Raw genomic sequence first — 15,226 nt, 5'->3', positions numbered from 1 at the left:
TGGCCATTCCGTATTCTGCCATTCATCCTTTCTCCTGGGACATCCGCAAAGCGCCCCCTAGTGGACTCAGTGGATATATATATATATATATATATATATATATATATATATATATATATATATATATATATATATATATATACACACATACACACACACACTCACTGGCCACTTTATTAGGTACACCTGTCCAACTGTGTGTTAAGACTTAATTTCTAATCAGCCAATCACATGGCGGCAACTCAGTGCATTTAGGCATGTAGACATGGTCAAGACAATCTCCTGCAGTTCAAACCGAGCATCAGTATGGGGAAGAAAGGTGATTTGAGTGCCTTTGAACGTGGCATGATTGTTGGTGCCAGAAGGGCTGGTCTGAGAATTTCAGAAACTGCTGATGGGCAGCACGGTGGCTCAGTGGTTAGCGCTGCAGCCTTGCAGCGCTGGGGTCCTGGGTTCGAACCCCACCAAGGACAACATCTGCAAGGAGTTTGTATGTTCTCCCCGTGTTTGCGTGGGTTTCCTCCGGGCACTCCGGTTTCCTCCCACACTCCAAAGACATACTGATAGGGAATTTAGATTGTGAGCCCCATCGGGGACAGTGATGAAATGTGTGCAAACTGTAAAGCGCTGCGGAATATGTTAGCGCTATATAAAAATAAAGATTATATATATACACACACACACATATATATATATACATACACACACACACATATATACACACACATACACTCACTGGCCACTTTATTAGGTACACCATGCTAGTAAGGGGTTGGACCCCCTTTTGCCTTCAGAACTGCCTCAATTCTTCGTGGCAGAGATTCAACAAGGTGCTGGAAGCATTCCTCAGAGATTTTGGACCATATTGACATGATGGCATCACACAGTTGGCGCAGATTTGTCGGCTGCACATCCCTGATGCGAATCTCCCGTTCCACCACATCCCAAAGATGCTCTATTGGATTGAGATCTGGTGACTGAGGAGGCCATTTGAGTACAGTAAACTCATTGTCATGTTCAAGAAACCAATCTGAGATGATTCGAGCTTTATGACATGGCGCATTATCCTGCTGAAAGTAGCCATCAGATGTTGGGTACATTGTGGTCATAAAGGGATGGACATGGTCAGCAACAATACTCAGGTAGGCTGTGGCGTTGCAACGATGCTCAATTGGTACCAAGGGGCCCAAAGAGTGCCCAGAAAAAATTCCCCACACCATGACACCACCACCACCAGCCTGAACCGTTGATACAAGGCAGGATGGATCCATGCTTTCATGTTGTTTACGCCAAATTCTGACCCTACCATCCGAATGTCGCAGCAGAAATCGAGACTCATCAGACCAGGCAACGTTTTTCCAATCTTCTACTGTCCAATTTCGATGAGCTTGTGCAAATTGTAGCCTCAGTTTCCTGTTCTTAGCTGAGAGGAGTGGTACCCAGTGTGGTCTTCTGCTGCTGTAGCCCATCTGCCTCAAAGTTCGACGCACTGTGCGTTCAGAGATGCTCTTCTGCCTACCTTGGTTGTAACGGGTGGCAATTTGAGTCACTGTTGCCTTTCTATCAGCTCGAACCAGTCTGCCCATTCTCCTCTGACCTCTGGCATCAACAAGGCATTTCTGGCCACAGAACTGCCGCTCACTGTTTTTTTTTTTTTCTTTTTCGGACCATTCTCTGTAAACCCTAGAGATGGTTGTGCGTGAAAATCCCAGTAGATCAGCAGTTTCTGAAATTCTCAGACCAGCCCTTCTGGCACCAACAATCATGCCACGTTCAAAGGCACTCAAATCACCTTTCTTCCCCATACTGATGCTCGGTTTGAACTGCAGGAGATTGTCTTGACCATGTCTACATGCCTAAATGCACTGAGTTGCCGCCATGTGATTGGCTGATTAGAAATTAAGTCTTAACACACAGTTGGACAGGTGTACCTAATAAAGTGGCCAGTGAGTGTATATATATATATATATATATATATATATATATATATATATATATACACACACACACACACACACACACACACACACATACAATATATATTTTAGATATTTATATGAGTCTTAGAAGTGGCTTTGGATAGAGACATGATTTTATATATATGTATATACGTGCATGTCTATCTAGACATATACCCACTTGTGCTTGTGTATAAGTACGGTATATACGTGTGTGTCCATTATAAATAGTTACATTGTATGTAAACCTCACTGGAGACAGGGGACTGATATAAATGTTTAATATATAGAAAAAAAAAAATCACCATCAGCGCTGCAGAATATTGTGGGGCAAGAAAAGAAATGTGAACCAAATCATAGAACACTATAAACATTTCAGTGTATTATTATGCAACGCAATTCTCGTGATATTTTACTTATAAAGCGCGGTGTGTAATCAAAAAGGAAAAAAAATAAATAAAAAATAAGAAATATAAAGCAGAATAGTCGGCAATAAAAAAAAAAAAAAATATTCCCTCCATTCCCATCCATTCCCTCCAGTAATCACAGTAACCTTGCTGATCGGGGACTATACTGTGTGGACGTGCGTCGCTCCTGACAATTAATATTCATTAGGCGCTGCACAGAGTGCCGATTGCCGGCCTCAGCTGTACTCTCCGTGGGGAAGGGGAGCTATGTTTAGGATATTGGGAGGGACCCTCGCACAGGCAGAGGAGACCAGGAGGTCACAGCAGACCAATGAAATCATTTGCCCCAAAGCGATGTCTCCCCTGAATGCTTTTACCTCTGATCTCATGGTGTTGATTAATGAAGCGATGGTGTCACAAGCCCGATACACCAGAGCGAGAAGAGAGAGTGAAAGCGCTCACCCTTGTAACACTGGATGTGACACAGGACAAATGAACGTACGGTTAATACATTTTCAAAGCACGGGCTAGAAATCATGCCCTGAGCGTCACAATGCTTAATAGCATGCAGTATGCATATTCTCAGATTTAAAGCACTTAATACAAACCGTGGTGCTGCTTCCGACAAGCAGGTCATTACAAGGCTCCATAGGAGTCCTATATACATTATGGAAGGCACATTCTCCTTTGCTACTGGAGTTCAGTTTGGTAATGCGCTGCGTGCGAGAAATACCATAGGGCGATTGATGCCATTTCCACTGTACATAAATCTTTTTACATGTAGCTATATACTTGGTAGGTAGCTTCTTCACCTAATTACCACTGCTTACCATACATACATACATAGATACAGGTGCATCTCACAAAATTAGAAGATCATCAAAAAGTTTATTTCAGTTCTCCAATACAAAAAGTGAAACTCATACACTGCTCAAAAAAATACACTTAAACAACAGAATATAACTCCAAGTAAATGACTTCTGTGAAATCAAACTGTCCACTTAGGAAGCAGAATATTCAGAACTGAGAGTCCTCAGTGGTTGATACCTTTTAATGGCTAACTGAAAAGACGGTAACACATTGCAAGCTTTCCAGATTACTCAGGTCTCTTCATCAGGAATTGACTAATATACATATACAATACTTCAGATGTTGTATTAGTCAATGCCTGATGAAGAGACCTGAGTAGTCTCGAAGGCTCGCAATGTGTTACCATCTTTTCAGTTAGCCATTAAAAGGTATCAACCACTGAGGACTCTCAATCCTAAATATGCTTCTATCTACTGGCTAACATGGTACAAAGATATACATCTTTCCGGTATCACATAGAAAGCAACACTGATTGACAATCAATTTCACATTCTGTTGTGCAAATGGAATAGACAACAGATGGAAATTATTGGCAATTATCAAGACACCCTCAATAAAGGAGTGGTTCTGCAGGTGGGGACCACAGACCACATCTCAGTACCAATGCTTTCTGGCTGATGTTTTGGTCACTTTTGAATGTTGGTTGTGCTTTCACACTCGTCGTGGTAACATGAGACGGACTCTAGACCTTGGAAATCAAGGTCCCAGAGTCTGGAGGAAGAGTGGAGAGGCACAAAATCCAAGCTGTTTGAGGCCTAGTGTGAAGTTGCCACAATCAGTGATGGTTTGGGGAGCCATGTCATCTGCTGGTGTAGGTCCACTGTGTTTTATCAAGACCAAAGTCAGCGCAGCAGTCTACCCAGAAATTTTAGAGCACTTCATGCTTCCCTCTGCCGACAACCTTTTTGGAGATGGAAATTTCATTCTCCCGCAGGACTTGGCACCTGTCCACACTGCCAAAAATACCAATACCTGGTTTAAAAACAACAGTATCACTGTGCTTGATTGGCCAGCAAACTTGCCAGACTTTAATCCCATAGAGAATCTATGGGGTATTGTCAAGAGGAAGATGAGAGACACCAGACCCAACAATGCAGACGAGCTGAAGGCTGCTATCAAAGCAACCTGGGCTTTCATAACCCCTCAGCAGTGCCACAGGCTGATCGACTCCATGCCACGCCGCATTGATGCTGTAATTGATGCAAAAGGAGCCCCGGCCAAGTACTGAGTGCATTTACTGAACATACATTTCAGTAGACCAATATTTGGGATTTTAAAATCATTTTTTCAAGCTGGTGTTATAAAGTATTCTAATTTACTGAGATAATGACTTTTGGGTTTTCATTGGCTGTAAGCCATAGTCATCAACATTAACAGGAATAAACACGTGAAATAGATCACTCTGTAATGACTTTATATAATACATGAGTTTCACTTTTTGTATTGAACTGAAATAAATTACCTTTTTGATGATATTCTAATTTTCTGAGATGCACCTGTACATGCTTTACACCTATTCAATGCCTGCACTCAGCATATGGATATGTAAACTAATCGCATGTTATGTGCAAGATCAAGAGGAAGTCCAAAAGTAAAACAAAAATTCTTCAGCAGCTGCATTATACATATAGCTAATACAGATGGAAAAGTATAGTTCTCCCAAAGGATGGAAAGGACAAAGGGAAGAGGAACATGCACGACCACGATGCATGATCCAGTCCACACTAGAACTATTTTCCTCCTGATTCCACCTGTTGATCCACTGGATTAAACATTTAGAAAACGGTTTCACACAATTATTGTTCTAAAGCTCTTTCGAAACCATCATCGGTTCCCACTGTAACCAGCTCCTGAGGTAGACGAATCCACAGATTAATAGTTCTTACGGTGAAGATGGCCTGTCTCCTCTGGAGATTGAACCTTTCTCTAGCTGATTGCCTACTTGTCTTCTCAGGGTGTTTTACAGGAGACAATTTTTGACTATAATTTTAGTATGGGCCATTTTGTGTACAAGTTAATCTCGTCCCTCACCACCATTAGACATCTCTACTAGTGATGAGCGAATGTGCAGGAGGTCTTATCCGAGCATCTGGGAGTGCTCGTATATAATGTTCGGCGCTTTATCACAGACCTAGGACGCACTTCCACGGCGCTGCTCCATTTTCATACGCACCCCCTGCACTGCGGAAATCAGTTCTGACGAAGGTCCGGGTTAGGATCATATCGGAATAACAATATATTTATTTTTTTTTTTCCACTTTACAGCAAAAACCAAGCGCAGAGTTTCGCTTCCTTATGTTTTTTTACATTGTAGGTAAAAATAAAAAAAATAGATAAACGATACTGTGATACAATTCTCCCTTTTAGGCTATGTTCATACCCCATTTTTGCCCTACATTTAACACGCAAGTTTGGGAACACTCTCAATGTACAACGCATGTCTTTTTGGATGGTATACCTTAGTATACGGTAAAAAAAAAAAAAAAAAAAAATAAGTAAAAAAAACTTTATTTTATCCTGAGGGATGCAGTGAAAACATCTTCTAAGAGGATACTTTTTCCTTATTTTCACTTGGAAGTTTTTGGCTGATGGATATTGCCGTGATTTAGGGTACATCAGGAGCTTTTCCCTGCGTACAGTGTGAACAACATGCAACATAACGATACCAAACTTGGATGTTTTTGAAAAGAATGGCGGCGTTTTCTGGCGATAGATGCTGGGCACTTTGAGGTTCTGCAGCAGCTAATGGGGATACATGCACTGTTCAGATTGTGACGTGCTTTCATATGGTCAGCGACCCTTGGAGGATTTTAATATTCCTATAATTTACTGTAATGAGGACATTAGTAAGCTCTTCAATAAACTGCTGTATAATCACTTCTTCCTGTTGCAGATACTTGAAGCAGAGCCCTGGTTTGGAACCTATTTAACGATAACCCTGTTATTAAATAGCAAGAACATTTTCTTTTTAATTAGAACTGCTCAGCTTTAAAAGTGGGAGAAAATATAATGTTTAGTGCAGTAGACATAGGCGCCGAATTCATCAAAATTGGTGTTTTCTAAAGCCAGTCTTGATAAAGGGTCGGGAAGACGCGCCAAATTCATTGAGAGTGTGTGCCAGTGTAAGAAATTTACTCTAGGGGACGGCGTGCATTTCCGGTCGTGATTTATGCCACTTATGTGGCATAATGTATGATGAAGTAGTCAAGCGAGAATGGGCACATTGACCAAAAAAAAAAAAAAAAGACAAAAGACAACGTATTTGCACAACTCAATATTGTGACTAATTAAGTAGCTTTATGCCAGAAATTTGGCGCAAACTGTCTGCTGAATCAGGGCTATAATCTGCTGTCCTGAACCTGGCGAAGGAAACGTCGATCAGTTCCAATAACTTTACATAAGATAAATTATTGGTGTAGATCAAACTCTGGTACCCACCATGATCCTAAGTAACTGCCCCATTTTACCCCACAGCTTGAATGCAGGCACGGCCACCGTTCCACTTACAATGTATTGGGAGCTGTGGTCACTCTACCGCTTCCACAGACCGACAGAAATGTTTGAAGCCGTGGTCACGCAGGTGCGTGGTAGAGCTCCATTCACACAGGATTTTGGGCCCACATGTTCCCTGGATCTCTGGGGACCCCAGCAGTCAGACCACAATGATAAATGCTTGTGGTATGACCCCTTTAAATGGGTTTTCCCAAGAACAAAAGTTTATTTTAATCAATATGTCTTGGGATAATAATAGTTTCCACAATTGGATGTGTTTAAAAAAAATGTTCCTGTGCTGAGATAATCTTATAAATGTGCCCCTGCTGTGTACTGTGTAAAGGCTGTGTCTGACCGGGCAAGGACCTGGTCTGATCGTACCACATCTACTGGGCAGGGGGTCGAGTGGGATGAAGAATATACAGACAGGACAGCAGGGGTTCTCAGCTGATTATTCCTGTGAGCTAGAACATTTCACTGTCTATTAAACAATATTTTCCTTCACAGAAAGAATCACCTGCTGTAATGTCTGTATACTATTTTCCTTCCTCCCCTGCCCAGGAGCTGTGGTATGATCAGACCAGGTCCCTGTACGGTCAGACACAGCCATTACACAGGGGCACATTTATAAGATTATCTCGGCACAGGAACATTTTATTTTAACACATTCACAATCACATTGTGGAACTTATTATTATTCCTAGATCTATTGTTTAAAATGAACTTTTGCAAACCCCTTTCCATTTGTCAAAGACATCTGGCTGATACCTACATAACATTGTAATGGAGCATCGTTTTACACACAGCTTATCTATTGTGAGGACTTTTCTTTTACTGTAAAATAGGCAAAAAAAAAAAAAAGGACATAAGAGGAAATCAGAAAGCCCTATGTACACACCCAAACTTTGCAGCGATGTCATACACTTGTTTCTCGTGTTGCAGGACCTTCTCGCGGTCACCTTCAAACAATAACGTGGCGACACAAAGATGATTTGGATCAAATCCTTTAAACTGTAAAACAAAGCAGCAGAATTTAAGGTATTAAGTGAGTTTTAGAAACATATGACTAATGAAACCCTATTCTGGTCTTAGAAGTTACCTATAAGAGAAGGGGTGTGCAATAAAAATAATCATTTTCAGTGAGAATCCAGCAAAATTTGGATCTAAATCATAGCCTATAGCCCTATTCTTGTGGACAAAAACAGCAGACTCGCATCATTTACTAGAGGGATTTGGTTAGCAACTGTAAAGATCACTTTAAAGAGAATCTCTCACCAGGTTTTTGATATGGGGCAGAGACCCTGAATCCAGCGATGTATTACTTATTGGGCTGCTTGCTGCAGTTTGGACAAAATAACAGTTCAGTTTTCTCTGCTGTAGATTTCTGCATTCTCTGAATGCTGAGCCCTGTATAACCGCAACTAGTTTTCTGCCTATGCACAGTGTACACAGAAAGCTGTCAATCAGGGGTGTAGGTAGGGTTATACAGAGCTCAGCATTCAGAGAACTTGGAAATTTAGAGCAGAGAAATGTTATTTTATCAAAACTACAGCAAGCAGCCAGTAAGCGACACATCAGGGTCTTTGTCTCTAAATTATGCTGCTCTCAGCTTAGAGAGCAAAAATCTCGTGACAGATTCCCTTTAAGAGGTAAAACCATTAGCTAAATTCCAGAAATACTTTGCAGCCCGTGTATCTTTCTGTACACCTATATAATTTGGGGAGATCCTCATTGTACTTTCTTAATGGTTTTCGGTCATGTGATTTCTAAATGATTTATCAACATCAAAAGAACACTGAACATTATATATATATAAAAAAAAAAAAAAAAAAAAAAAAAAATCCCAGCACGTCACCTTCAGGATTCCCTGTGAAAGTGGGCGCTCATGTGTCGGCATGTATGTGATGTGCATACCTGCGGTCACATGCCGACTAGACGTGCTCAGCTTCTCAAATAGTTTTCCATTTAGTGTCACCAGGCATTATCAGATTAACTCCAGAAATAGGCGCAACTATGGACACAACACCTTTTATTACAGAGTTTGATTAATAAAGGGACTATTAAATATCTGAATCTTATCAAAATTAAGCAGTTGTATGGTAAAGCTGACAAATCTTATCAAGTCTGCCAAAAGGTTCTGTAGAATTTTGGTTTTCTCCAGCAGGAAGATCCTCTATATGACCAAAGTTCATGTCTATGCAAAGGTTATATATTGTCTTAGGCCATTATTTACTACATCCCCTATTGCTCACCACAAAATTGTAAGGTGGTTTAAAGGGGTATTCTCATCTCCAAGATCCTATCCCAATATGCAGTAGGTGTAATAATAATATTAGCAAATACCTCCAATTAGAAATGTAGTATAGTTCTTCTGATTAGCTATGTCACTTACCTCATATGCAGGACATTGCAGCAGGCTAGGCATCAATGGTTACGACCACTAACCGATAACTCAATATATGAGCGGCAGTAACCATGGATACCTTATCTGCTGCAATGCCCTACACATGGGGTAAACAACATCACAAATCAGAAGAACTATACCACATTTCTAAATGGAGGTATTTGCCAACTATTATTATAGCTACACCTACTACATATTGGGATAGGATTTTGGAGATAGGTGTACCCTTTTAAGTCCATGTGCTGACCTCTTCTAAAGCATTGAGAATTTTATTCTGTTATTTCTTAAGGAAGATTTGGGAAAACTTGGTGCCAACTGATATGTCTACTGTTACAGCTTCCTTAGGGATTACACAGAGTCTCATCCGACAATAAAGAGTATCTATAAGATGCTCATGGAATTAAAGGGGCATTCTAGTTTAAGGGAATAAAAGTTTTTCCTTTCTTTTAAAGTAAACAAAAAGATAAAGACTATAGTGGTAAATCATCAATATATTTAGATTGGTAGCATCTCGGTTGTGGCCATTTAAAAGGACTCCATGGTGTGATAAGTGGGGTCCTAAAAGTCAGACATGTAGGTTATTTATGAGGCATCCCCTTTAAATGACAGCAAGAGCGGGAAAACGAATATCCTATATCCTTTTATACTACACCCCTTTAATAATTGGGCTCTCGCACCCGCTGAGCGGCTCACCCGGTCTCCTGGTGGAGGTTTCATGTTCCCTTTAGTTTCAGTTCTGTAAAGTTACAGCTTCTCTAGCAACCTAATGCTTCATGCTTTCTACAGAACTGATGCGCAATATTGTTGAGGTCAACACAACAGCCTCATCCGGTATGAGGGTGCCGGGGTCCGGTCCATCTTAAGACACAGCTCTGCTTAGTATTTATCCTTTATACCTTTAATCAGAACATGAAAACCTCTGGAACAATCTGATCACCGCTGAGTGGTTCTACGTGGTCTGCCAAAAAAACAAAACATATGGGAGGGGCGCTTCTCCCAGGACTGATGGTTTTTACCTGTACTTTCTACAAATTGCAGCATAAAACCATAAAGTGGAATTGCGCTGGGCTTTAATTAAATAGTAAGACAAGAAACGCATTTAAATAATTTAACACATTAGTTGGAAAACATTTATTTCCATACTTAAAAAAAGAAATAAAAAATTTAATTAATTGAGTCCATTAAAATATGTTATGATCCACTTTTTCCAATTGTAGTGGCGGTCCCTTCTAGATAATGAAAAACTACTGAAAATTTCACAAACGTTGGATGCTTCATTTGGGACTATTGGTTATTATAAGAATAGAATTCCTCTGATACAATTTTTTTTTTTTTAAATAATTCTTAAAATCAAACGGGTTCCAACAAAGTTCGAAACTTCCAGTGTACAATAAGCTTTGCCCTATCCTCGGGATCGGCATGTTGACCCCGCGATTTCTGTTTGACCACTGAAGAACAGACATTCTTGCTCGGGCAAGTATGCATCATAGAGGCTGGAGTCAAGGGAATCCGTTGTCGGCAACGTGTTCTCACTTTTGACAATCTCATGCCGGTATTTAGCTTAGCCTTCCAGCATCCTTCAGATCCACTGTAGGCGTAGGAGGCTTCAGAAAGTGGGGGGGGGATTCTAGATAACGCACTACAATCAGGAGAGGGATCACGGACCCCCCCCCCCAAAAAAAAAAAAAGGTGTACAATGGTCCCCGGCACTGAGACTTGGATTTGAAGACATTATTCAAAGGAACTTGTCAGGGCGATATTACTATTATATATTGATTGAATCTAGTGTGGCAGTAATATGCCAATAAAAAAAAAAAAAACGATACCCGTCTAGCGGTAAATGCAAATGTCAGTGCTAAAAAATGAAGCTTTGAAGCCACATGCAAATTAACTTGGGAGTGCAATGGGGGCGTGTCGATGTATCTGGAGTTGGATTACTGTATTAACTTTTTTTTAAAGTTATTGGTAATCAGAAAACAACAATTATTTCCCCCGGTACTAGTGCGATCCTTGCCTATGGGCGGTGCTTGATGTTGCTGATTTAGCCCCACTAGGCCCCAAAAGATCCTTTTTTCTTTGCCAATTTCAGATGACCCCTTTAGTAATTGTTTAGAAGATGATGTGAGGTTTGGCAGGTTACATTGGTCAACACAAATTTCATGCTCCCCCCTCCTGTAGGTAGTGCAGAGACAGGACTACCAAGGGTCACAAAAGTAATTCCCTTAGGCACGATGTGGGGCTTGCAACTGTCTGCTCAAGCCAGTGCCACTCTGTATAGGCGGCCACAGGGGGCATTACTATTTCTGAAGGGGTGCACTTAGTCGGCATGATTACTTGCTATGGGGCACTCAGACGGCATGTTTACCATGAAGGTGGCACCTATGGCACGTTAAAAGTAATCATGCCCCCCTGAGTGCTGATACTCTATAAGCGGGCAGATGCGGCATTTCTACTTTATAAGGGGGCACATCCAGCATTGTTACTTTATAATGGGGCAAATGCAGCATTAATACAGTGTACGGGAATGGTCACCTACCACATCAGCAACAGCTGTGTCGCATCCAGCCTTTTTCCGCCTTTGCTGGTGGCGTACGCTGCAGACTGTGCACTACCCGGATATCGGGGTTGCGCCTCCAACTAACACAACCCGATCTGGTGGGTGTATTTCTCAGTTTCTAAGTACAGATCATCTTGGAGGTATACCAACTTAGGAGGGCTTTTCATAGGTTTAAACTCCTTTCCCAAGTTATAAGGGGCCACGTCTGCCTCCATACCTTTATAAATGGGCACGTGGGCATAAATTACAAGGGGGTATTTAGGGAAAAATACAATTTTAAAAAATGGGACAACATGGGGCTTTTTTAAAAAAAAAAAAAAAAAAAAATGTAGAATATGGCTGGTGACCATCTCAGAGCGGGGTGTGGATCTCATGACAAGAAAGGTTGAACAGAAACATGCAACAAGGATACAAAATACCGTATGACGGAAAGGGACCCAAGGTTAAGAACCCTCCAATTCATCCTGCGTTACATAAAGGGTCATCGGTGCATACGGTGCACGTTCCACCCAGGGATCAAAGTGTGGTGTAGGCCTCATGGCACACGCTGAGAGTGAGGAGCTGCTGCTGCTGGGTGCATACACAATGAACAGTACTTTGGTAAAATTATGATGCTACATTTAATAGGAAGCCTTTATGGGCTCAGCAGGATAATGCTCTGAATTCAATGCTCAGTCACGGGTAGTTTAATACCACTAGAAGCTAAGAGCAGTATGCTCCCAACACGTACATGCTACCGACATTTTTGCAACGTTCGCCTGACTACATGACAAAAAAAATAAAAAGTTTTAAAAACACACACACAAAAAAACTGTACCTTTGTGATGTAGAATTTTTTTAACCCATCCAAAAATGAAGTAAAAATTGAGGCCACCTGAGGTTTAAGAGCATGCCCTGTAAAATAAAAATACATACATGCACAAATAAATCAAATATAAATGAGTAAGCGGCTGTGATGAACATTCAGTGAGAAAGCATACAGGTTCAACTCATGTTTGGGGGAGGAATATAAGGGGGCAAGTGCATTCCTGCCCTTTCATTGTCAGGCTGGGATGTTATACGTGCTGCATTTAAGTAGGAGCCTGGCCAGGCTGACAATGGAAGGGTTAAATATAAAAGCTGCTTCTTGCTAAAGCCATGCCAAGTAAGACCTCAAATTGGTGGGAAACAAAACACTGACATTCATACCCCATAAAATCATACCCCATAATATATCCTATAGGCCTGGGAAGCTCCTACATCGGCTGCAGGCGTCGTGTGAACAGAGATAAAGGGAGGTTTTGGCAGAAGTTCCTTGTCTTTGCCCTTATATGAGAGATTGTGATGTCCACGTCTTATAAGTACACGAAAGGCTTGGGTAGAACTAGAAAAGACGGAAGGTCGCAGCACGAGTATGTATACCGTACATGAGTAACAAGTTTAGGCCGAATACTGGACATAGGCCTGAAATGAGAGAAGTGATTTATAGTTTAGGGTCTACTCCGACATACGTTTGATGTATGTCCCTAATGCATGCCGTGGTATAGCCATAGACCGGCATATGTTATTCATAGGCTCCCATGTGTAAGTAACACATACTACACAGTGTATGGTTGTATTTTTAGGATGTCTCTATATTGAGCAGTGCATCAGATTGCTTCACTCAGGCGTGGACTGGCCGAATGGAGAACAGGAGAATCCTCCGGTGGGCCCCTTATTCATTTATCAATCTAACCAGTTCATCGCTTTTATAAATTTGAGATTAGGGATAATGTCACATTTACATGGCCCTAGAGTTGGTTACTGGTGGGCACATCAAGGTACACCAGCCTGATCAGCGATAAAGGACTCTCTTGTGGAGCCTTCATTAGATGACTGGGGGGTCTATCTGTATGGAGTGCGTAAATCGGAGGCCAATGACAGCAGGCCAGCTGACCACTATGGAGCTGTGAGCAAATGGCCCCAGCCCATTCTCCCGACTTCTACTGTATATGTACTACATAAGTCAAGAGAATTTTGTAACCAATCTCTGATCACAGCACTGTAAACCCTTAGATGCAACAGTGAACAGTAACCCTGGCATCTAAGCGGTTAGATAAGGTAAGATGCATGGTGACACCCACTGGCAGCCCAAGGCATTTTTTTCAAGGGGTATTCCAGTTTTAAACCATTTTTGCTATAATCGTCCACTAAATATAAGTGGAATAGGTGTAGATATTAGCTATTGGACCCCTGAATTTCTAAATACGCCCCAAGTGTGAATGCTGTCAGTGTGGATATATTTTAACTAAACTCAATGTGTATATACACTGCTCAAAAAAATAAAGGGAACACAAATAACACATCCTAGATGTAAATGAATGAAATATTCTCATTGAATACTTTGTTCTGTACAAAGTTGAATGTGTTCTCAACATAATCACACAAAAATCATCAATGGAAATCACATTTTTGAACCAATGGAGGCCTGGATTTGGAGAAACCCCCAACATGAAAGTGGAAACAAGTCAAAATGAAAATCAAAACAAGACAAAATTAAAGTGGAAAAAGTCAAAACGATCAGTATTGTGTGTGGCTTCCACGTGCCTGTATGACCTCCCTACAACGCCTGGGCATGCTGTCCTGAGGGATCTCCTTCCAGACCTGGACTAAAGCATCCGTCAACTCCTGGACAGTCTGTGGTGCAACGTGACATTGGTGGATTGAGCGAGACATGATGTCCCAGATGTGCTCAATCAGATTCAGGTCTGGGGAACGGGTAGGCCAGTCCATAGCTTCAATGCCTTCATCTTGCAGGAACTGCCGACACACTACAGCCTCATGAGGTCTGGAATTGTCCTGCATTAGGAGGAACCCAGGGCCAACCGCACCAGCATATGGTCTCACAAGGGGTCCGAGGATCTCATCGCGGTACCTAATGGCAGTCAGGCTACCTCTGGCAAGCACATGGTGGGCTGTGCGGCCCTCCAAAGAAATGCCACCCCCACACCATTACTGACCCACTGCCAAACCAGTCATGCTGAAGGATGTTGCAGGCAGCAGATCGCTCTCCACGGCGTCTCCAAACTCTGTCACGTCTGTCACATGTGCGGAGTGTGAACCTGCTGCCTGCAACATCCTTCAGCACGCCCAATTTGGCAGTGGGTCAGTAATGGTGTGGGGTGGCATTTCTTTGGAGGGGCACACAGCCCTCCATGTGCTCGCCAGAGGTAGCCTGGCTGCCATTAGGTACCGAGATGAGATCCTCAGACCCCTTGTGAGACCATATGCTGGTGCGCTTGGCCCTGGGTTCCTCCTAATGCAGGACAATGCCAGACCTCTTGTGTCTGGAGTGTGTCAGCAGTTCCTGCAAGATGAAGGCATTGAAGCTATGGACTGGCCTACCCGTTCCCCAGACTTGAATCTGATTGCGCACATCTGGGACAGCATGTCTCGCTCCATCCACCAATGTCACGTTGCACCACAGACTGTCCAGGAGTTGACGGATGCTTTAGTTCAGGTCTGGGAGGAGATCCCTCAGGAGACCATCCGCCACCTCATCAGGAGCATGCCCAGGCGT

General features: G+C 42.1%; 1 protein-coding gene across 1 annotated transcript in view; it reads right to left on the bottom strand.

Moving 5' to 3' along the window:
- AGPS (alkylglycerone phosphate synthase) overlaps positions 1-15,226 on the bottom strand; it is a 214,174-nt gene that overhangs the window by 50,437 nt on the left and 148,511 nt on the right. Inside the window, exons 13-14 of the mRNA XM_073577433.1 lie at positions 12,506-12,582; positions 7,626-7,738 (exon numbers count right to left, since the gene is read on the bottom strand). Coding sequence (XP_073433534.1) covers positions 7,626-7,738; positions 12,506-12,582 — 190 coding nt within the window. The remainder of the gene's footprint in view (positions 1-7,625; positions 7,739-12,505; positions 12,583-15,226) is intronic.

The sequence above is a fragment of the Dendrobates tinctorius genome, unplaced genomic scaffold (assembly GCF_039654945.1).
Source record: "Dendrobates tinctorius isolate UK_male_01 unplaced genomic scaffold, ASM3965494v1 ptg000056l, whole genome shotgun sequence".
In the NCBI taxonomy this organism is placed as follows: Eukaryota; Metazoa; Chordata; class Amphibia; order Anura; family Dendrobatidae; genus Dendrobates; species Dendrobates tinctorius.
This window is presented reverse-complemented; position numbering and strand designations above follow the sequence as displayed.